Source organism: Oreochromis niloticus, linkage group LG17 (genome assembly GCF_001858045.2).
Source record: "Oreochromis niloticus isolate F11D_XX linkage group LG17, O_niloticus_UMD_NMBU, whole genome shotgun sequence".
NCBI classification, from domain to species: domain Eukaryota; kingdom Metazoa; phylum Chordata; class Actinopteri; order Cichliformes; family Cichlidae; genus Oreochromis; species Oreochromis niloticus.
Window position 1 is genome coordinate 24,067,251 of NC_031981.2, and position 24,219 is coordinate 24,091,469.

General features: G+C 39.6%; 1 protein-coding gene across 2 annotated transcripts in view; it reads left to right on the forward strand.

Annotated features, from left to right (window-relative positions):
* Positions 1 to 598: 598 nt before the first annotated feature.
* The window catches only part of cdc14ab (cell division cycle 14Ab), a 28,373-nt gene continuing 4,752 nt past the window's right edge, over positions 599 to 24,219 (forward strand). Inside the window, exons 1-15 of one of the 2 annotated variants that reach the window (XM_005475657.4) lie at positions 599 to 1,004; positions 2,239 to 2,329; positions 3,022 to 3,097; positions 4,046 to 4,138; positions 4,830 to 4,909; positions 11,953 to 12,019; positions 12,376 to 12,438; positions 13,166 to 13,253; positions 14,403 to 14,633; positions 15,451 to 15,589; positions 18,121 to 18,301; positions 18,871 to 18,971; positions 19,658 to 19,705; positions 19,803 to 19,919; positions 20,587 to 20,947. In XM_005475657.4, the coding sequence (XP_005475714.1) occupies positions 959 to 1,004; positions 2,239 to 2,329; positions 3,022 to 3,097; positions 4,046 to 4,138; positions 4,830 to 4,909; positions 11,953 to 12,019; positions 12,376 to 12,438; positions 13,166 to 13,253; positions 14,403 to 14,633; positions 15,451 to 15,589; positions 18,121 to 18,301; positions 18,871 to 18,971; positions 19,658 to 19,705; positions 19,803 to 19,919; positions 20,587 to 20,947 (1,782 nt within the window). In that variant the 5' untranslated portion in view covers positions 599 to 958. The remainder of the gene's footprint in view (positions 1,005 to 2,238; positions 2,330 to 3,021; positions 3,098 to 4,045; positions 4,139 to 4,829; positions 4,910 to 11,952; positions 12,020 to 12,375; positions 12,439 to 13,165; positions 13,254 to 14,402; positions 14,634 to 15,450; positions 15,590 to 18,120; positions 18,302 to 18,870; positions 18,972 to 19,657; positions 19,706 to 19,802; positions 19,920 to 20,586; positions 20,948 to 24,219) is intronic. The other variant, XM_005475658.4, reaches the window with a different exon arrangement.

Sequence of the window (24,219 nt, forward strand, 5' to 3'; positions counted from 1 at the left end):
GTCAAATCTGAAAGACAACTGACACATCAAATTTTTAAAGGAAAAAAGAAGAAGAAGAAAACTGATAAGTAATTGCTATTGTTTTTGTATTGGCACATTCAATAAGAATAATAAATCTGACAGTCACACCAACCCTCTATTAGTGCTCATTACATCCATTGAATCCCCTAAGGTCTTCCTCGTTTCCTCCGGCCTCTCATCCTTTATCTGATATATCCACTTTCCCTCCTCTGCACATGTCCAAACCATCGCAACCTTGTCTCTCTCACTTTGTCTCCAAGCTGCTCAGTCTGAACTGTCCCTCTGATTGACTCATTTTTAACACATATAATTTGTGTTCTTTTGTGAATAAAATATGAAGTTTTTGGCTTTGCAAATCGTTGCTCTGTTTTATTTACATCATTTTTTTAACCAACTAGTTTTTTCTTTTTTCTTTTTCCAGCTTATCAAATACTACAGAGAGTCGAGTAGACCGAGTGAGTGAAGGCCTCGTTTTTTGTTTCCCAGTGGAACTTGAAAGCAACGCAGAAAGGCAGCATGTTCTGTTTGGTGATTGGCTGTCGTTGCTATGGGAGCGGCTCCCGTTGCTACAGTAACGTGTCTTAAGGAGGGATTTAGGCAATCAGAGTTTTAGTGTCGGATCGTCGTCGAGTGGTGCTAACATGCTAATATGAAGGCTGAGAGTACTTGTCGTTTTAAAACAGAAAGCAATGAGTGGAAAAGTTTGCATTGAGAGGGGAGAAGCTGAAAAGACCAGTGTGAGACTCATGTGAAAGTTTATAACTTTAGTTAAAACTCTGTTTAGCTGCCTGCTAGCCCGCTAACAGCTTATTGAACTGCTAGCAGTTCAAAAAAGTTTGCGGAGACAGCAGGCGGAGCCGAGACAGGTCAGGCGTTAGACGGATCCGTGACGGTGGCGGGTGCAAAACAGTCGCCGATCCTGTCTGCCTTGTTCAGGATGAGCCAGGACTCTGAGCTGCTGGGAGCCGTAGAGTTTATCAAAGGTAACTTTAATAGTATTGTTACAGAGTTAACAAGGGGACAAAGAAGCTCAATACATACTTGTTAAACTATAAACTGGGAGTTGTCGAGTTTTTAAAATAATGTAAAATCCTATAAACGTTAAAATGATAAGTAGAAAATCAACTTTATTGCCATTACACAGCAGGTTAGTGATTGTTTCCATTGGTGACTGGTTTGATATAAAGTGATGTTGATGGATAACTTTGCTTAGCGCCTACTGAACTGGAATAGAGATTGTGGCATCCTCTCAGATTTGATCAGTCATCCATGCTTCTAAAGAGGGTAACAGTGCTGTACACCTAGCAGTAGCATTCTGTAGAATTAGCCTTGGATTAGTTCCTTATCCTCACCACTGTTTATGCGGTAAGTGCTTGGAGGAACCCAGGGCTGCCAGCTCCGTGTTTTAGAGATGGCAGCTTGTCGTTTGCCGTATATGAGTAGATTCATCGTGCACACAGAAAGGTCACCGTGGAGAGGCAGGCATTACATAAAAACGTTTTTCGCAGAGTTCTACACTGTATTCCCTCTCCAGTTACACTGATCAGCTTTGCTAGAAATTAAAGTTAAAAAAATCTAATTTTCTGAAATCCTTTGTGCTTACTGTGTGTAACTAAATAACTCAGTGGATCACTCAGAGCCGATGAGCAGAGCGAAAGAGCTGGTGAAAACAAAGCAACAAAACCAATACCATCTTTTATGAGCGTGTGTCTGTGTCTCATACTAGTGTATAAACAAGGATGAGAGGGTGAAAAATATGCTTCATCACTAAGGTTTGGATTTCAGAAATGAATGAGATGCTTGGAGTTAAAATGTTGCTCACTCTGCCCCATTTTTTTTTTCCTGTTCCTGCTGCCTTTATTAGGCTTAATAATAATAATAATCTCTGAAGTTAAATTCAGAATTCCAGAAGATCAAACTGTAGCAATAATCAGTCCAGACTGTGTTGCACTACCATGTTCTCGTGGGTTTAAAAAAAATAAAATAAAGCTAAGCTCTTTACATAGAGCAGCTTCCTGAACCCTCATTTCAGAGTTGTACACATACAGGAACAGCACAACATAAAAGCAGAAGAAGCAGAATGCCCATAGTTGACCTGTGTGTTTATCAGTAAACGTTGAAGGTTCCAAACTTATCAGCAAGTTGTGGTATACGATGGAAAGGCAGTGATTTCCACAATCAGCAAATCTAACTGCCTTTCATATCTGTCTCTAACAGAGCGCCTGTATTTCGCCACGTTACGCAGTAAACCCAAAAGCACAGCCAACACGCACTACTTCTGCACTGATGACGAGTTTGTGTATGAAAAGTAAGTATATCTCTACCTTCTCTCTCTTTAAGTCCCAACTCAAAACCCACTTGTTCAAAATAGCTTATCCCACATAACCTCTTCATTCGGCTATTTTAACTTTGTTTATGTTTTATGATTGTGTAAATTCTTTGCTTTTATGTTGCTTTTTACTCTGCTGTGTACAGTGACCTTGAGTGTTTTGAAAGGCGCTTTCAAATAAAATGTATTATATCGCACCTGCTGCACTGCATTCTGGCTATGTGTGTTTTATATACAACTTGCAAAGCCAGGCATTTGTAACCAGCTTTGTCAACAAGTGTGTTTAATGTTGCATTTGAAGAGTGTACCAAGGATTTGAGCTGTGCATGTGCAACCTGGCACACACATAGTAGGTGAAAGAAGTGAGATGCATTCAACAGTGTAATATTTATTTATTTACTTATTCTTTTTAATAAAGTAAACTGAGTGCTTTTCTGAATGCCAGTGATTGGACATTTTAGAGGCCTGACTGAACATTAAAAGAAGTTAGTCCTGCTCGGACAGTTGAAATTAGTCCAGAGCCGAATGAGAAGTGTGACCCCTTTACAGGAGAAATACTTGAGGAATTTAAATGGAGACTTTCACTCTCTGTATCACTTTCCTTTTCAGCCAGCAGGAGTCTGACTTCTGTGTGTCTGACTGACTGTATGCTCTGTCCTTTGTGTCTGCAGCTTCTACGCAGACTTTGGGCCTCTGAACCTGGCCATGTTGTACCGATACTGCTGCAAGCTCAACAAGAAGCTCAAGGTGAGTTTCTACTGCTGGCTCACCCTGTGCAGGAATGCCCAGAATGCAAAAGGACAGATGCAGGATGACACAATCTCACAGCAGGATCACTCTGTGGTAATGAGTGAACCTGCTGTGAGATTGTGTCATCCTATTTCCGCTCCTCCTTATGACTCCAAAACTCTGTTTTTTGTTTGCACGTTGCCACAGTGATTACATTCTTCTTGTCATTTGTCATGACGTCCAGCTGACTGGACGATCTGGATCCACAGCCCATGTTCATTCTCAAAACACCCATATAAATACTGATCTGTGCTATGTGTTCATACCACACCAGGCAGCACGTCTTCTGCTGACAGTGGTAATTGCAGAAACTGATCTGACAGAAAGGGAGCAGGTTTAGTGGTCCTGAGCCTGTGAAATATGCTTTCACTTGTGCACTGCAGCCTCAAACTTTTCCAGGACTTACCCTACAGACGTGCAAGCAAAAACCAAACGGTCCTCATTTTTAAGGTGCTTTACAAAACTAAACATTATGGCTAACAGGTGTACTTAACCATTTCGGTGCAGCTACCCAATCAATGAAGAAGCACTTACTGCTTAAAGAGCAAGAGTGAAAGTGGACAGTATATCCTCAGTTAGTTATAACATAAAACTCATTTTTACAGCTGGGGCTGCACAAAAGTGACCCATGAGTTTTTGGTTCTGTTACTACTTATCTAACATAACCCATGTAAGTCTGACTGCAGCCAACCAACCGACCTGATGACTTAACGTTCCATACTAACAGAAGATGGCACTAAACATGTTTTTAAAACTCAACTTTAAGCTCTTATTTCTTAATTCAAGCTTCAGTTATATGTATGTCAGTTTTTGAGAGCAGGGCTCCACGGTGTAAATTAGTCTTTTATACATTTGGTGTTTCATGTCCACTTTGTTTAACCTTGGGTTCTTTCTTGTTGTTGGCAGTCATTCACACTGACCAGGAAACGAATTGTTCATTACACCAGCTTCGATCAAAGGAAGAGATCGAACGCGGCTGTGCTGATTGGTGGCTATGCTGTGAGTACATCTCTGCTGCTTATCCATCTTTGTGTGTAAATCAGAGCTTTTCATAGGAGAGGTGAAGTTAACAAACACAAACAAAAAGTTAAGGAAAGAAGAACAAATGACATCTGTTTTGGTTTTGATCATCGTTGCAGTGTTTTGAACTAATTTGTCAGTCGTGTGACATTGACACACACACACACACACACACACACACACACACACACACACACACACACACACACACACACACAGTGGAGGGTGGGGCCATTAATAGGTGCACTGTGGACCACTGCATATTTTTTTTATTTTTTTTTATTTATTTATTTAATTTATTTATTTTTTGTAGTCATTTCTGTCATTTCCAGGTTTCAAAAAAGGTGGTTTTGATTTTCATGAATGAGACGCTCTCATGACTCAGTGAGCGATGCTGCTGGATTGTCCACATTTCAGTTCCCTCACCTCATTTAATCAGTCTGTGATTTCTGTGCACGTTATCTTGTCACTACAATGAAATAAACACTGAAACACATTGTTAAATCTTCAGCTTCTTCCATCATCATTCTGATCTGTTTTATAGCTAAAGTTTTACAAAACTATGTTTTGGTATAAATTTTTAGCAGCTTAAAATATTTTTATTGCAATTCAACTAAAAACATTCAGCATTTTTTAAATGCATTCTTTATTAATATCTGTCCTCTCTCAGGTGATTTACTTGAAGAAGACCCCAGAAGAAGCCTACAGAGCTTTGATCTCAGGCTCAAATGCTGCCTACCTGCCTTTCAGGTGAGTCTCTCAACAGTAGTATTACTGCAGCAAGTACCATACCAGACATCTGTACCAACACTGTTCAAGTTGGAGATTAAAAAAACAAATAAATAAAACAAATGACAAGGTTGATTTTAAAAAAAAAAAAAAAAAAAAAAAAAAAAAAAAAAAAAAAATAATATTCCATTTGTGTGCTGCATTTCCAACATTAAATGGTGACTTGTCTAAAAAAATAATAGTATTTAGTGTTTGTGTGGCGACCTAACCACCCCTACCTTACAATGCTCTTGGCTAGTAGAAAGCATATGTTGGTTATACACTTTGGCTTTCTACTGTAGCACTGTTTGTTTATAATAATTTGAATGCATTATTATCTTTGTGGAAGTTTTAATAAAATAAAATATTTTCAGACAACTTCTCTGGTATAAGTATTGAGATGCAAATTTCTTTATTGTGACAGGATTATCTTATTTTGTGGCATTAAACCAAAGCTGTATGGTTACAATGTTGAATACCCAAAAGTAGAAAGGTAGTGTTTGCCCAAAAAACCCAAAATCTCATTTTTACCACTTTATTCTTGTCATGTCAACAAACATGTCTACTAACCCTGAGCCAGTGTTTTGTTTTGTTTTTTTTAAAGTGATTAATTTATATTTTTTTTTATTTTTTATTTTTTACAGTTGTCATTAATAAAACTTTAAACTTAAAAAGGGCTGCGACTATTTGAGTAATAGGATTTAAAAAAACCAAAACAAAAACAAAAAAACAAACCTAAAAAACCCCAGAAAACCTCAACACCGATATATTATTTTTAACAATTAATGGCTACACTACCATAATGTGTCTTTTCAGCAGCACAAAAATTTCCTCCTATTGATGTCGGAAAGCTTTCCAAGAAAATAGAGTAAGGTACATTTTTATTCCTTAGTTTAGATTGTGTGTGTGTGTGTGTGTGTGTGTGTGTGTGTGTGTGTGTGTGTGTGTGTATATCTTATTTTATTTTATCTTTTATTCTAAAAGACCTGTGGTTTTTCTCCTTTATATTATTAATATTAAATATTAATATTTAATATGAAATATTAATATTTAATATTTCTAATTAATAAAACCAAAGTCATTCTTACTAAAATAAGTTTAGGGATGCAGCTATCGTTTAAGTGAAGGGTGTTAGCAGTTTGTATACCACAGCTAACAGTCAGTGAGAGACCGACCCAGAGCAGATGAGCTCTGTGTAAGTGTGCGTGCTCACAATAAAGGACTTTTTGTTGTCGCTCACTGAATTGTTACATAACAGCTGAGCGTGCTGTTGAATGGAGGAGGACTCTGTTTTTCTGGTGGCCTCATGAGAAGCTTTGAGGTCTCATCTGGCTGCTAATGGATTAAACATGATGGGCAGGGCCCACCTTTCCAGCGAGGGTTAGTAGTGAAACATTCAGTGTCTGATCACAGCTCCTTTAAGTTGTAGCTATAAAGGATTCAGAGCCCTGAAGCAGCTGTTGCAAACACCACTCCTAAAGACCGAGGCCATCTGTTGGAGGTGGAGCTTGGGTGTCTGGGTCTCAACAGAAATAAGAATGTTTAAAATAAAACTGACATGTCTGTTTTTGCCACACCAGTTTTAATTCTTAATTCATTTTAGGAGGCAGGAGGACTCTTCAATAGTTTGATATGTCAGTCATGTGACAAATGTGTCAGTTTTACTGTCATTTTAATAAGATTCCATCACAGAAGCTCAGACATACAGATACAGAGGCAGATGTTGGAGCAGTTTTTTGTTTTTGTTTTTGTGTTTGTTTTTTTTTTTCCCCCCAAAAAACTTCGGAAAAAAATTCAGTCGTCCAGGTCTTGGCTTTTGGTTATGAGTTCTGCTCCTCCTATCAGTGTTTATGTGGCGATATATTCCCTGCGTGGCGACACCTGTTGTTCAGGAGAATACTGCAGCAGCGACCTCACTCCAACAGTGGGTATAAATGAAGGTTTCTGTGGAACGCTGTTACAGCAGGTAACTGTGGCCTTGATGTGATGGTGCGTAACACAAGCGACGCATTAAGCAGTAATGGCACTGTTATTCATGGTGTGGACGAGTTCAGTCAGAGTGCTGTTAAAGTGAAGCTTGCACACCGAGGACCTGAAACCACCTCTTACCAAAACAAGTGATAAACTCTGCAGCTGTGTGGAATATATTCATTTATCCAGACCGGAGGTACTCCGGGAACCATGTTCATCAAAGTCTGAAGTTAAAAACCAACTCTGAGATCAGCAACTCTGAGTTTCCTGTTCCAGAACAGCTGATCAGAGTCCGTCCAATCAATGGGCTAGGTTCACCCTGAGTTAACAGAGCTGGCAGAGAAAGAAAGCCGTCATCACGGAGCCCCGACTCTACAAGTCACCATGGCAACGGGTAAATAAAGTGCAGAGCCTCAATTTTAATCCAGTGAACCGAGGAATATGAACACGTCAGTGCTGACCAAGATATTTATCCATAAAAACAGGAGGGAAGAAGAGTCATTTTAATCAGTTTGGGCTACTCTGTCATCATCACAGCCAAAACATATTTTTCATTTCATTCATAGTTCGTTATATAGTATTTAAATTGCAACAGCTCTGCTTTCATGATTTAGGCCAACAAGAATTTTCATTAGATAAAACTAAATACTAATTTTACATTTGATTTTAAATGTAATTATTCAGCTGTAACCAGAGAGAGATAAAACGTGTGAAAACAGAAACTAAAGATCTGATTGTGGAAAAATGGATCCAACACAGTTTACTGATGAACCTCAGGTATTAGTTACCCAGAGTGGCTCTGCCCTCAAGTCTGTTTTATTAAAAATAAATAAATAATACCGCTTGATGCTTATGAACAATTCCAATTATAGCAATAGAGAATTCCATCATTTCTGCCATTATTGGAGAAAAATGCTTAAAGACAAACTCCCAGTGTAAGCATTTATAATTTAATCTAATATCACCCTTCATTAACGGATGATAAGGTCCCTGATGGTCACCGTTTCACATTTAACTAAAAAACAGGTTGACAGGTGCATTCATATCCACACAGTCACAATTAAATCAGAATCAGAATACTTTATTAATCCCGAAGGAAATTATGGGTTACAGCAGGCAACACGCTAATGGCGCATGCGCACTTACAAAGGAACCTTCTGACCAAACTTTACACAAACAACACATTGGGAAGACATGTCAGAGAGGTAGGCTGATGGGAAAAGACAACAAAAATACATAACATGAGGTGAGAGGAGGAGAAAAAAAAACTCCACTCAGACTGAGCTCCTAATGGGAGAACAGTTTGATAACAGAAAAAAAACACCTCAGCACAAAAAGCACATGACTATCAATACACCATAGAAACACAAGACAAGCAACAGGGGCGGGTAAAAGGGTAAGAGAGAGCCAGTGTAGACAGCGCATCCGGTCCTGCAGCATATCTGCGCTAGTCCAGTCGACCGCCATCTTCCCCGGGAGGGGACAAGCATCGAAGGCGTTTGGAAAGGGAGGGGGAATGATCAGTGTATTTGTATGTGTGTGTGTGTGTCAAAATAGACGAGACTAGACAAGGACACAAGAAGCTAAGCAGGGAAGATAAGGGAAGGGAGAGGAGAAAAGTGCGACCGCCTTCGCCAAGAGCCAAAATTCAAGACGGAGACTACTTATATTTTATTCTGAGATGATTATAAATCTCTGTATATAAATAAATGATGACAGAATGTCTGTAAAAGTGTTCATGTTAAGTACACAAAATGGCAAACTACTGTAAATCTGGGATTTTAGTTTATGTTTCAAATATAAACTTCTGGAAATTAATTGACTCAGCTATGCACCCTGATAGCAACTTCATGAATGATGAAACGAATTGATGTCTGTCAGCTGGTTCAGGTGCAGCAGGAGGGGAGGAGTCAGGGAAACTCAGTTTGTTGAAGAAAACCTGCCAGCAAGCAGGTGTGTGTTACCCTGGTAACTGATTCAGGATTGAAGTTGATGCTCTTTCTGGAACAGAAAGCCAGAGTTTCCCTCATCTCAGGGTTAATAAACTCAGAGTTGATAGCTAAACCTACTTCCTGGAATACCCCCCTGGACATGGTCACCTAAAACTTGGATTATATACATATTAATAATTTAATAATTCAGTGGCTGAGTTTTACTGGCCCATGTACATTTTATTGCTCTATGGACAAGAAGCTTTAAATGTTATATTTATAAATATTAATACAGTTTTTTTTTTTTGTTAATGCATTATTTTATTTCACTTTAAATCTGAAAATGTTGTGTAGGGCTACAACAATTCGTCGCCATAATTGATGACGTCGTCTAAAAAAATTTGTTGATACAAAGTTTTATTCTTCACACGTCATATTCTAAAACCATGTAAATGTGTTTTTGTAACTGCAATACACTACAGGAAGCTATGGGAGGTTTGCACACAGGAATTGTTGACTAATTGAAGAAGAATGAGGCAGATTGACTATCAAAATAATCGTTAGTCAGCTCTAATTGTTGTGTTGTCAGTCTTTTGAAAAGGTTCTGTGGGCTTAATGTTGTCATACTTTTTATTCACATGTGTGCTCCTAGATACATTTGTATTGTAGGTCTATATGTGGTTACATATGGGTGAAGGATTGGTACATGGGGACGTCTGAGTGCTACAGAGCCATGTGTTAAGTGTCAGACCTTTGCCACCCAGCAGTTTTGGTGCTTTGTGTTTCACATAGCTAAGTTTGTCATTTTACTTTGTGTAGAGCCGGCAGCACTGCAGGAGAGCATAATTTAATAAGGATGTCCAGCAACACATGTTGAGATTGAGCACCACTGAAAACACTGCTGCTGATCTTGGACCTGCTGCATCTGACAGCAGTTACCTTCCACTTAATCACAGTATATGTGGATACAAATACATGTTATGGGCATTAACTGGCATTCTCAGAATTGAAGGAATAAAATGTTTCAACAGACAGGATAATGTCACATGTGGGTTGTGGAGTTAGTAAAGCGAAGGTTGTAAACAGCTAAGATGCTGATGGAATCTGACTTCTAGCAGATTAGTACATTTGGTACGTAAATATTCCTCCTATGTCACCGGTTTGGCATCATTTGTATATAAAAACTTGCCATGTCTCGCAAATATACTTATGTCCCTGGGTAACGTGTTATCTTTACATCACATGGCTTCTTGTCACCATGTGGAGGAGCTGCCTGATGTCCACCAACAAATGAAGCAAAACAAGTCTCTTTTTTTTTTTTTTTAATTCAAAAACCTTACTAACAGCAGAATCCTGTTGATAACGAGTTAATTTGGAGCATGGAAAGATCATCCAGGTAGGCAAATCCCAGGAATTTCATTCTGTTCATGTGGATGTAGAAGTTTTCAGTGGGAGAAACGTTTCGTCACTCATTTCAGTGACTTCTTCAGTATCAGCTGAATGAAGGTTTGTGTAGGTTTTCAGCTGGGTGAGGAAAAAACAAAATCTCGTACGTACAATTCACTGATCACATTAACTTGGTGGACAAACGCATCAAGTTTACCAAGGAGGATATGAAAAATAACAGACTAGCCTTCTTAGACTGGGAGATTTGCTTCAGGAATGGGGGACATTTAGAAGTTGATGTGTACCATAAACCAACACATGCGGATCAGTATTTAAGGGTTGACTGGGTGAAACTGGGTGTCATCAGGATGCTACAACACAGAGCGAACAAGGAGGCCCTGAGTAAATGTGGTTATCCCAGCTGCATGTTTGTCAAAACTGGGAAGGCACCTCAGGAATGCTACAGGTGATCCAGGAGAGAAGAAGGAAAACTGCTGCGTAAGGGAAAACCTTTAGCGATCCCTTATGTGTCAGGAGTTGGAACAGTTGAGATACATTTTCTCTAAACACTGCGTCTCTGTGGCTTTTAAACCCCAAAACACGCTGCGCCAAAAATTGGTCCACCCCAAGGATCGGGTCCCCCAACACAGAGTACTATAGTGTATGCTGTGAAATGCCAGGAGGATTGCCATGATTTATACATCGGGGAAACCAAACGACCTCTGGTGAAGCGCAACACATAAAAGCTAACTCATCAGGCCAGGACTATGCGGTCTATAAACACCTTCAGGCCAGGGGACACTCTTTCAATGATTAGGATGTGGTAGGGAGGAACGTTGGTTTGGGCGGCAAGTCAAGGAGGCCATTTATGCGAAAAGGGAAAGACCATCTCTGAATCGAGGAGGGGGCCTAAGGGACACATGTTTCACCATCTGCAATGTTGTGACTGCAGCCATTCCCCAACTCTCTGAATGGTACTCATGGCCTTTGATCAATGGTCATTAATGAACATGAAAGTGACTGGTTGGGAAAACCGGTAGTCAGCTGAGACTGAAGAAGTCACTTGAATGATTGATGAAATGTTTCTCCCACTGAAAATGCTACGTCCGGATGAACAGAGTCAACTTTCTGGGACACTCTTCAGGACGTAGAAGAAGAGTCTGCCAGTGGATGGCTTTTTCAAAGACCTTTGCTGAAAAGTGGAGTGAAGAGTGGAACGGTTCAGTTTATTCGGGCTGGGGTACATTTTCAGTACAGCTGGGAAAACAGTGTGTAAAATATGGATCTTAAACAAATAATATGTCAGTAATGATCCATTGTAAGACTGACCTTTTCAATCTTACGTCTAAAATACATCCGACAAGAAAAGCTGCAGCTGTCTTATTTAAATAACCTTCAATAAATAGTCGTTGGACAAACCAAGCAGGCAGGCCAGCTAAAATATTGGCTTCAAAGCCAGTCTCTGCAGCTTTAAAGGCTTATCCTGCTAGCATGCCAAAACTGTTAGACAACCTGTTTTGCTCTCCTAAAACTTTCCTAGTGAGACTTGTTCTTCCAGGAGGCGTGCACCCTACATAAAGACTACACAGGACTACTCACAAATGCCACACTGTCAATGGACAGGGTGCTTTGTTGGTGTTGTGTTAAATGGAGTTTTTGAATTGTGTAATGTCTATTAGCTTCCTAGTATATGGGCTAAGCTGCTGTATGGTGTCTTCACAATATGTATCTCTGCAGGGATGCTTCTTTTGGGAATTGCACCTTCAACCTGACTGTGTTGGACTGCTTGCTGGGCATCAGGAAGGTGAGGTCAATGTGCCGTCTGCTGAGGACTTGAATTTAAAATCTTAGTTCATTGGATTAATGACATTTATTTTCCACAGTAGATGTTCCACACTACCTTTTTTGTGTGGGCATTATTACATTTTCTGTTTCTTTTTGTGTCTTTAGTAGAGTTTACACACATTACATTTACATAGTCCAAATTACTCTTGTAATGTACCGAGTTCTACATTTTTAACATTTTTGTTATATCTTTTATATCTTTATATTTTATTGCTCTGCTGGACGATTACTGCAGCCATCTTGCAGCTTTGTTGCGGATCTTTCTGCCCTTAGTTTTGTTCAGTTGTTTACAGTGTCAGCTGTTCTGTGTTTCAGGCTCTGCAGCATGGCTTCTTCAACTTTGAAGCCTTTGATGTAGACGAGTACGAACACTATGAGGTATGAATACTCACATCATTAGTTACCAACCGCTGCCTGTGTTTACTTCATTAAGTCAGTCTTTAAAATTCAGTTAGGAGAAGGGAAAGGTTTAGAAAGACAAAAAAAACAATAATCTGAGCCTGGTTGACAGTCATATAACTTTAGACATCAAAGCAAAACACAAAGAGAAACTGAATTCTGTCTGCATTTGTAATGAATTAAGATTTGTTTTAAAGAAAATGAATACAAAATTCAGCGTGTTTGTTTTGCAGACTGAAAGGATGTTTACTATTCTCACATTATGTAGACAAAAGCACTCTTGCAGAATGGAAAGAATCTTACTTTAATGCACAAAATCATGAGTTGAGCAAGCAAACTTGGCACACAGGTACATCTTAGACCCCTGTCGCTTCTTATCTATATCAAATATTGATGGAAATACACATAAATATACAGGGAGTTCCCCTTGTTTACATAAACAGCATCTACCACTCCTATTTGCAATTTTCGTAATTTGATTAAGTACAACTCTCAGGGCATTATTAGTTAAATCTTGACTGACAAATTTTCAGAATTTTCATCATCATTTCTGGCGTAGTGACTGCAAGCATTCATTCATGATCAAAATAACTGATAGTCTTGTAATTAGCTTTAACCTGATGTGTGTGCTTGCTTTTGATCTTAATGGAATTTTGACTACATCTTCTAAAACATTTTGTTGTTGTTGTTGTTTTTTCGTCGGTAGCGTGTGGAGAATGGAGATCTGAACTGGATTGTACCAGGAAAGTTTTTGGCCTTCAGTGGTCCTCATCCTAAAACTAAAGTGGAGAACGGTGAGTGAACGTGTTCAGGCTGCAGCCTGTCTTTTCTGCAATAGCAAGGCAGTCGGGTGTGTGTGTTGTTTTAGCATATATTATAATTTTCTTGTCTGTTATCAATTTGGTTGGTTGGGGAAATGAGGGGTGGAGTGGGTTTAGGGTTAGAACACCTCCAGTTAAATCATCAGAAGGTCAAATACCATTACCCCAGCAGGGGTATAGCAGGGGTGAGCATTTAATTTACACAAACTATGAGGTCCGCGCCAATAAGATAAACTCAGTCTGCTCAGTATTCATTTTGTGTCGTTATAAACTGTTACTGGTAAGAGTAGATGTTAGTTAGGCATTGGAAATGTGAAATGTTTTTGCCCCCTGGTAGGGTCTCCCATGGCAAATTGAATGATTCAAAAACCCCTAAGAGCAGAAGATCCAGGGAATAGTTCACCCTGCCTGGGATAGGCTTACTAGGGCCCCGCCCTCGAGCCAGGCACAGGGAGGGTGCCTGAGCGCAAAACAACGGAAACAGTAGAGTTGAGTCAAGTTGAAGGATGTAATTTATAAAAACTTACATTTAGGAATATTTATGTGGAGTGCTAATAAAAAAAGAAAAAAGTTGGTAAATGATTATTTTCCTGGGATGAGTTGGGCTATTAATTAATTTTTGGGGAGGAACTGAATGACATATCTATTCAAAACTGCCCCACACAGAAGTTGATCAGTTAAAATTTCCTGCCAGGGGAATATTCATTAAAATCTTGGGTAGATTGTTTGTCACCCAGTGATATTAGTTCTTATTCAAACAGGCCACCACAGCAGATTGGGGATCCGGCGTAAAAGTCTGCTGAGCTTTTTCATGCAACCCCAAGGAGTATGTGTCTTTAATGGTGTCATATTAGTGCAATAGTTTATACACTCACCTATCTGGACCCGGGTTAGGTTGTACCTTTCTGGGTAAAGGAAGCAATAGAGCAGTAAACTTTTTCTTTTGTTTTTTTTGTAGTATTACAGACTGTTTTTTTCATCACCTCTGTTCTCCTTAGATGATGTGAAAAGAGCTTAACCAGGTGTGACTACATTGACCAAAGTCAGGCCTATTTAGTCTCCCAATGAAACAAAAGCATTAAAGGATGTAAGTGACATCTGTTGTCATTCTGCCTACTGCAGGTTACCCTCTGCATGCTCCTGAGGCTTACTTCCCATACTTCAGAAAACACAATGTGACTACTATCATCCGTCTTAACAAGAAGATCTACGACGCCAAACGCTTCACTGATGCAGGCTTCAACCACTACGACCTTTTCTTCCCAGATGGCACCACACCCAATGACATCATCGCACGGCGCTTTCTGCACATCTGTGAGAATACAGATGGTGCTGTGGCCGTCCACTGCAAGGGTAGGTCCTCTATCTAGTTCTGATGGTGTAGAAGTTAATTAATATTAATAATAATTCAGTGTCCAACCTAAAATCCCCCTGGTCAGTGGCTCACAGTTTTACTCATGTACATTTTTATTAGCTTGTAAAAAAAAAAGAGAAAAACTTTAAAAAATATTGACACAATTTAATTAACACAGTATTTTATATTATTTCACTTTGAACCTGAAAAAGTGTTATGAATACCTTGAAATAAATATGATCTAGTACACCCCATGCCCCCCTTTAGACTCACCCCTGTTTGCTGCAGGTATGGTTATATGTGAAATAGGATGATTCATCCTGCCTTGATGCCCGGCTGGGCATTTTGGAGCAGGCGAGGGGATTTTTCCAAATCCCTAGACCAGGGGTGTCCAAATCCAGGCCTTAAGGGCCGGTGTCCTGCAGGTTTTAGATCTCACCCTGGGTCAGCACACCTGAATCAAATGATTAGTTCATTACCAGGCCTCTGGAGAACTTCAAGACATGTTGAGGAGGTAATTTAGCCTTTTGAATCAGCTGTATTGGGCCAAGGACACATCTAAAACCTGCAGGACACCGGCCCTCGAGGCCTGGATTTGGACACCCCAGCCCTAGACCCTTCAGGCAGGCTTTAGAAGTTTAACGGGAATGACCCGTCTATTGTCATTTAGCATTTGGTGCTGATCTGTAGTTAGTGCAGTGAGTCAGTGGTGTTTATCCACAGAGTTTATGATAGAAACAAACAAGAAGGCTGTTTGAAGTCCACTTTAATACTTCTCTGCTGACTCACTGGTTCACTTCTTGGTCTTTCTGTCAGCTGGTCTGGGCAGGACGGGAACTCTAATTGGCTGTTACCTGATGAAACATTACCGCTTCACGGCAGGTGAGGCCATCGCATGGATACGGATCTGCAGACCGGGCTCTGTGATTGGACCCCAGCAGAACTTCTTGGAGGAGTGGGTCTCTCATTATTTGTTTGATTGTATCTCTGCCTTTTATTTTTGTGCTGTTTTCATCTTTGAGAAAGAACAACAAACAAATTCTTAAGATGTAAAGATAAACAGTAATCAGTTGTATCATGCATCAAACTAACTTGCTTCCAAAATTTACTCATATTTTGGCCAAAAAACATCTATATTTTTGGTCAAGTTTACACATAGTCATCATGGGGCATTAATGTTACTGAAATTCTGGGCTTTTAATTATTTTTTTAGCTGTTCTTTTTGCAGGGTGGAATGATTATATAGCCATTCATCTTTAAGTATTTAAAACAAACAAAAAAAAGATTGGGGGCACAGGTTTTAACCATCTAGCTGTTGAGTTCGGCTGAAGCTGAATAATTTTGAGGTAGTTGTTGTTCTTCTTCATTATATCCTCTTTATGCAGTGCACCAGTACCACTGGCAGGAAAACAGCCCCAGAGCATGATGCATGAGCAGCACCATGCTTGACAGTTGGTACAGTGTTCTTAGGTTTGAAACCCTCACCTTTACTCCTCCAAACATATCTCCTGTCATTTTGGCTAAACAGCTCAGGCATTTTCTCATCTGACCATAAAAGGGAAGAACGGTTCTTTAGAAAGTGGTCCGGAAAAATATCTTCCCAACTTGTGTAAATCTACAATTCTGCTTCTCAGATGATCCTGTCCTTGTGATATTTCTTGGTAGTAGCAGGACCTGGTGATCTTGTTCATGTTTCACAAAGATGAAATTAGAATTGAATATCACTCCCAGGTTACTGACAGCTGATTTTGCATAAACTGATAAAGGACAAATGAAGGACTTGATGCTTGGAGGAAGTTTATCTAAACGAGTTTTAACTGTTTTATACAGTATGAGTTCATTTTTTTTAATTACACACATCCATTCCCTAATATAAGATAATACCACTTACAATGTCATGTTACCATAATAAGCACAGCCTCAGTGCTGTGAACCTGAAAGTTTTTTTTCAAAGACGTTGCTCTGACGTAGGTGTAGAGAGCCTTTCCAAAAATGTCACTATAAAAAGTAACTTTGAGATTGGTCAGTGGGATCAAAACCATATTTTTTGATGATGGTTGTAAAGAGGCTGTCTTTAAGTATTCTGCGACACAGCCAGAGTAGAGATGGGTGTAAATTATTGAAAGTAACCAAAGGCTTGTGACATCTAAAACGTCCTAAAGAAATTTTGGAGGAGCCTCTATGTATTATTTTGATTCTGTGTTAAAGAAAAATTAAAGAAAATCCAAAATAAATTCAAACTTGTGCACCAAAATTATAATACAGTAATAATACAGTCATAAATGATGTCTGTATTATTCCACCATCCAAAAATACCTTGCCATCCATGCTTGTGATTTGTGAAAGTAAAGCTCTGACCACAACTGTATCTACTACAGGTGCAGTGTAAAAAAACAAACAAACAAACAAAAAACCTGAACCATAGTTTTGTGTAATGCCAGTTTGTACCACATGATGGTGCAACAAATTAATGTAACATTCATTCTCTCCTGTCTACATGAAAGAGAGGAAATGATCCTGGATCACGGGTATTCTAGTAAATGTGAGAAACACATGAAAGTAAATGGAAGGTGTGATACTTATGACCACCAGCACTGACTCCCAGAAAGAAACCAAAAGAAATGAAACAGAAAATATTGTGATGGTAATATCATTTAAAAAAAACAAAAACCTTACAGGGCAGTCGACTTTTAAATTTAGTTTATAGAAGATTTAACTGGTGACTTCTATATATTCCGTTTCTATGTTTTGGTGACTGCTGAAAATAAAGTTTATTTTATAGTGCCTCAAAATAGCCTCATCCTGTATTCATCCTGCATCTGAAACAGTGCAGAAACTACTTTAATGTGTGACCATCCAGTTTTGCTCTTAAAACCTGTAATCAGATTACCACGTTACTGCAGGCTAGTATAGAGCAGCTCAGTTTGTTTTGTCATTAAGCCAGTTTCTGTGAACACATGTTTGAACGTGGTGAAGATTTCAGTCATATCAGCACATAGTGGTTTGAGTCGGAGCGCTTTAGCTACTCAACAAACAGCTGAAACTTTTAATTGCTTAAGTTTTTAATTTGTGATCTATCACTTCAAAAACAATTTTTTATCCAGTGTGACAAATTAATGTTTTGTTGGGATATAGCAGTTTGCAATTCAGGGTCCTGTTGTCTGTAAGTTAGTTAAAACAAGGCTCAGTTTGCTAGTTATATTGATCCTGTTTATTTGGTTCTTCAATCCAATAAGCCTTCAAATCCACAAGAGAATTAAGATTAACCAAATGGGTTTAAGGTTTGGTTGCTATATCAATCAGTCAAGCAACAGCTTCAAAGAACAAAAAGATCCAGGGTCTGGCTTGATCCTACGAAAACATTAATCCACATAAGTTTTCTATTTGCATGAGACAAAATTTAAGCAACTTTGAAGCAGGATCTTTAAAGAAAGCCAGTTGTAGCATTAACAGTGAGAGTTAAAATATGTGTGTTTGCATTAACAGGAAGCAGGCAGCGCTGTGGTCACTCGGAGACAATCAGCATTCCCAAAAAGCCAAGCAGGAGGAGAGGGCTGTGCCTCATCTCATCACCAGTATGGAGGAGCTCACATTAAACCCTACACACATCAACACAAACCCTAACGGCAACTTGTCCAGATCGCAGAGCTCCGACCAACTACAGGAGGTAGGACACACACACACACACACACACACACACAGAGAACAGGCACATTGAAGAAGCTTTGTGTATATCACCTGAAATTGTCCTTACCCTCAAACTTCAGCCATCATAATCAGTATCCTCAAAACACATTATGTGATGTTTATCAAAAAAATGTCTTGTTTCCTCTTTGTGTTTCTTAACACATTACAATATTTCAAAGAAGTGAATTTTCTGTGAGGTAATTCAACAAACTCCCAAAATATTGCACAATTAAAAATTTAAAGCTGGACTGCTTTTATTTAAGTGTATTGAGCTTTAAAGATTGAATTGGTGTTTAGTTTTTGCATGACTATTTAGTCTTAGGCTTTTCTTGATGATAGGATTAAGTTGGAAACAGGAGCTTTGTCTTTGACTGCTGATCGGTCAGGATCAGCTGTTGATTACTTACCGTTAGTTTTTCTTTTACATCATTATGATTATTATGTCATTATTATTGTTAATAGCGTAATTTATTTATTTATTGTGAGTTTATTCTCATTGTTAAGTACAACATGTCAGCTGTCATACGGTATTTTTGTTTTATGTTTCAGGGTGAGCAAACAGACACTGGGCTGGGCCTGACTCAGGGAGACAAACTGAGAGCCTTAAAGAGCCGACGCTCCCCCCGTCCAGCCACTACTAGTGCCCTGAGGTACTAAAACCAAATCAGTACCGCCCATTACAGCTGAAACTTTTCAGTGGGAAAAATGTGATCTCTTCAAACTCAGCTGACTGCACAACTTATAAGCGGTACATTTGCATAATGGCTGAAACTAGCAACACTGACTAACTAATGGGCTGTGAGGTCAGTCTGATGACATGACCACTGGTCAATGGCCATGAGTACCATTCACAAAGGTTTGGGGAATGGCTGCAATCACAGCATTGTAAGATGGTGAAAGATGGGTAAGGAGTCAAGCAGGCCATTTACTTGAAAAGGGAACGACCAATTCTCAAGCTAAGGGAACCACTTTCATCATCTTACAATGGCGCGATCAGCTGAACTTTCAGGTTCTGTGTCAGGTCTTTGCTGTTTTTTTTCTGTTTCTTAAAGAAATGACTTTTATATACCGTTCATCTGCTGTTAATGGTTCTTAGGCGTGCCACCACTTCATTTGTTCTTCACAATGTCCGGTTTCCTCAAATTTTATAAAGTCACGAGAAAGTCGTGTTTTATAAAAAATATTTTTAGTTCAGTGCTAAGCAATTTTTCAGGATTGGGAAAAATTCCTCCTTCTTCCCCTGCTGAAACGTGGCAGGCTGATTTTTTTTTTATGCACCAGCATGTAGTTTGTCTTCTCTTAAGTTTTGTTCTGAGCCTGCATTGTCATTTTTCAGAGTGGAGGAGTTAAATGTGCACAGTAGATCATCCTCACAACCACTCAGGTACAATTCTTCACAGCCAAACATGAAAGCTTTCCTCAGTGCACATGATGACAAAGGAATCGTGACTTTTGATCACAGTTTGTGTGTTTGTGTCCAGACTGTCGATGGGCGCCACTTCCCCATTCAAGTCCACCAAGTACCCGACATCCTCCAGTTCTGCTGCAGCCAAGAGGATCGGGAAGAGTCCGTCATCAACAATGTCAAACATCAGGAGGTCAGTGATCCCAAAGACCTCCTTTATCACACCCTTCTCACCTACATCACATCACCTCCTTTATAACCTACTCCTTTTCTTCTGAACTCAGTACTCTCCTACTTTCTCGCTCTGTAGTACTAACACACTACATGTAGTACCTGTCAGAAGTACTAGTGGCTGTAGCTCAGGTGGTAGAGCAGGTCACCTACTAATCAGAGAGTTAGTGGTTCAGTCCCATCTGCCCCAGTCTGCATGCCAGATACTAACCCATGCAACATCAGATTTCTTTAAGGCACTTGAGCAGCAACTCCTAGGGTTGGATGATGCAGTGAAGTATGAGCGTGTGTGAATGTTGGATAGAAAGTGTGTGTGAAAGGGTGATTGAGGGAAGTTACAAAAAGAGTACTCAGAGTAGAAATGCACTATACAAGAACAAGTCCATTTACCATTTAGTAAAAGCACTTGGCTGATTTTCAACTTGTGTTTTAACAATGGCTGATTGAACCTGATTCAGGTTTAAACTGGATTTAAACGGATTTAAGCAAAAGTAACAGGAATCCGCTTTAAACCAGTGTTGTCACCTTTACACTGACTTGAATTCAGATGGAGCAGACGTGTTGCATTATATTAGCTGTATTGTATGTTGTAATCATTTGTTTGTGTGTTGTATGCCTGCTGACTTCAGCTCAAATCTGAGCTCTCGATTGGCCAGCTCTCTCAGTGATCTGTACGCTGCTGACACCGAGAAGGACAGGAAGACTCTGTACTCCTCTCTTCCTCCCCCGTCCTCGTCTTCGTCTTCTCTCTCTCTAAGCTCCCCGTCATCATCTTTTACTCCACCATCTGTCTCTCGCTATGGTAATGGACCTCGCAGCATACAGCATGAAGTCAACAACAACGTCAGTCTATACAGCAGCCCTGCAGTACCCCCAACAGGAAAAGGCCTGGTTCAACCAGGACCTCAGGACTTCAGGCCCTACAGGGGCCCTGGGCCCTACAGCGCAATAAAGGGCCCCTCAGGACGCTACCTGAGCCGCTCTATACCTGTAAGTCCTCTGACACAGCAGCAGCTTGGCCCCTCCCTCTGTGTTGCTTGGCTCTCTGTTTTCATGTCACTAACACACTGGATGCAACAGCAGATTTTTTTAAGGCACTTGAGCAGTAACTCTTAGACTTTGATTGGTGAACTTCAGCCATGACATAACCAGGTTAATGACCTGCTACACAAAATAGTTTTGGTCTTTACTGATTTTACCCTGGATACCTGCTAAACAGGGTGGGTGATTTATTTATTTTTAAGATGAGTCGCTCAGTTGAATCTGAAACCTGGCTTATTTGATTGGCAGGTGTACAAATTACCTGTAGTCACAGAATAGCTCCTTTCCATAGTTTTTGTGGATTATTTAGTACTGACTACTCAATATGTCTGTGCATAGTGTATGCATGCTGGCTCAAGAAAGGGCCAAAAAACAAATTCTGAGATGAGTGACACCACATGGATACATACTTTTACATACAGTCTGCAAGTTTACAACAGCAAAATATGAAAACAGAGTTCAATCTTGTATCTGTGGCTTCTGGTTTTTTTTTTTTTTTTGGAAGTGTGTTAATAATGTACAGTGGTTGCTCTGGAACATTTTGACTCTCAGCCAGTAAAAACACAGCTTGTTAATAGCTGATGTTTCCAGTGTGTTTCTGATCCATGACCTCTGCTGTTTTCCGTTTCCTTCTCTGGTGTTTCTGAACTGATCAGTGTTCTGACTGGACAGTAACAACAAGAACAAGGGATCCAATGATAAGGTGTCACCACTTCAAAATAAAACCAAAACAAAAAGCAACACGGTATAGGATGAGCTGCTGTGACAGAAGCCTCAAAGCCTGTAAATAACTCACTTATCTGTTAACAGACAACTAAGTAATTGACAACCATTCTAATAAATGCATTTATATGCCTTATTGTGTTTATGTTCTCCTAAAGATTTAATATTTTGTACATATTATTGACAAAGATTTACAACTATAAATACAATACCCAGTATTTGCAGGTTGAAAAACACCTTGTCATTAGAACTCTTTTTTGTTTGTTTTAATCAAAGCATTCTTCCTTTAAAATGTTTTAATTTGGGGGTTTATAAATGGGATGATAATGATCCTCTTGTTTCTTTTTAATATCATGATGAACCTGGTGAATCTCAGTTTTTAAAGATGTTGTTTAGTTAATGGAGGTATGAATCAGTGTATTTCGGTGGCGTTTCGCTCCTTATGTTTCTCTCAGTCATGTTAACGTCACTCACACTTAACACAAAGCTGCTGCTGAGCTGAGGAACCTGCTCAGATTTCAATCCCTAAAAAGAGTTAACTTATTGTAACTAAAGTTTGAATATAACACATTTGAGAGTGAGTTGTAGGTGTTACTTGGATATGTACGTGTGTAAACATGTCCAATAACAGGTAGTCTTCTGCGCTTGATGACAAATCTAAATTCAACGATCCAATTTTTTTTAGAGGTTTAACAACTGGATACAGCAGGTAAAATGATCATTGAATCATTGAACATGTCACCAATTTTCTAAGTAGATATATTTCTGAAGGTGTTCTTGAGAACTCTCAACCAATGTCAGTAACAACACATTCAATCCACACATGCAAAGAAATCCAACTACATATGTAGAGAAAGAGAAATGACTGGACTTTAAGGCTACGTCTACATGTACCCGGGTATTTTTGAAAACGGAGATTTTTCTATGCGTTTGCACCTTTCGTCCACACGTAAACGGCGTTTTCGGTCACTGAAAACAGAGATTTTTAAAAACGCCTGCCAGGGTGGAGATTTTCGAAAACTCAGTTTTTGCATTTACGTGTGGACGAGGAAAATGGAGAAAACGCAGCGTCAAAGGTGTGCGCCTTTTTTGACGTCACACTGTGCGCCATGTCTGTCATCACATGAGCCAAGGTGTCAAAAAGGATGTGGGTTATTATTAGCAGAGGTTTCAGGTGAAACCATTGTGATAGCTCACCCTATCATGTAAACTATTGACACCTGATGCAAGATGTGAGTGGGTGTTAAGGCACCTGGGAAAGGATCTCAAAACTGCATTGTATGTGGCAGACAGTTGGGGTCCTAAACCACCCCCTGTGTTCAAGGATGGTCGTTAACAGTGGGCATAGATGGCTTCTTTAACTCCTTTTTCAAACTGTCTGTCTCCTCTGTCCAAAGTGTGAACATTGGCATCCTCGAAAGAGTGACCTTTAACATTTAGTTGCAGGTGTACAACTGAGTCTTGTCTTGTCGAGGTGGCTCTTCTATGTTGTGCCATACCTTTATGAAGTGGGTTAGTTTGTGTTTGGGAGTTTTGTCCTTGGGATGAACTCGTTTTTGTCTGAGGGTGCGGCTGGGAGCTCATGCTTATACAAAATTCTCCTGAGTTTCTCTTATAAACCTGCTACATAGGGATGACCATGTTGTTCTGTTTGTCATTTGACCTTTGTTTACTGTGCATCTTTCCTGATTTGATGAAAGCCCAGTTGAGATAACCACGTGTTTTAAGAGCTTTCTTTACATGGGTGTGTTCCTTTTCTTTCCCTTCTGCTTTAGAGGGAATGTTTTCTGCTCGGTGCTGCAGGCTCCTGATTACTCCCAAGTTTGTGATGAGTGGTGTGAGTCACAGAGTAGATGCTGGTCTGTGTTTGTTGACTTACAGGGAAACGCACACACACAGAACTGAAGAAGCTTCTCAGATGAGAGGTGAAACTTCTTCAAGAAACTGTAGATGTCCATAAATTATGTGTAATAATAAGAAATGATAAAGGAAAAAGTATTGAACTGATTAAGAAAGGGAGGTGCAAACAGGCATGAAAAGTCATGCCAGCAGCTGAAATCTGTCAGTAATTAGAAAGCAATCCTACCACTTAGTGCAAACTAATATCAGCTGGTTCAGTGCCAACTGATGGCCTATGAAAAGGTGTCTCATACAAAGAAACATCTCAAGATTTGGTAAAACATACTGATGGCATTGGTTACATTAGAATTTTTACAGTGCTCCAGTGAGTTCCAGTGAGCACTGCTGCGCCATAATCCAGAAGTGGAAAGAACATCATTACTACATAAACCAACCACGACCGGGTAGCCTGTGCAAGATTTCAGACAGAGGAGTGAAAAAAAAAATTCTGAAGTGTTGTCCAAGAGCCCTGTGAAATACTGGGATAATATATTCTGGTCAGATGAGACCAAAACTGAACTCTTTGAATGCCATAACACACACCATGTTTGGGGACCAAAAGCCACTGCATATCACCCCAAGGACAACAGTGAAGTTTG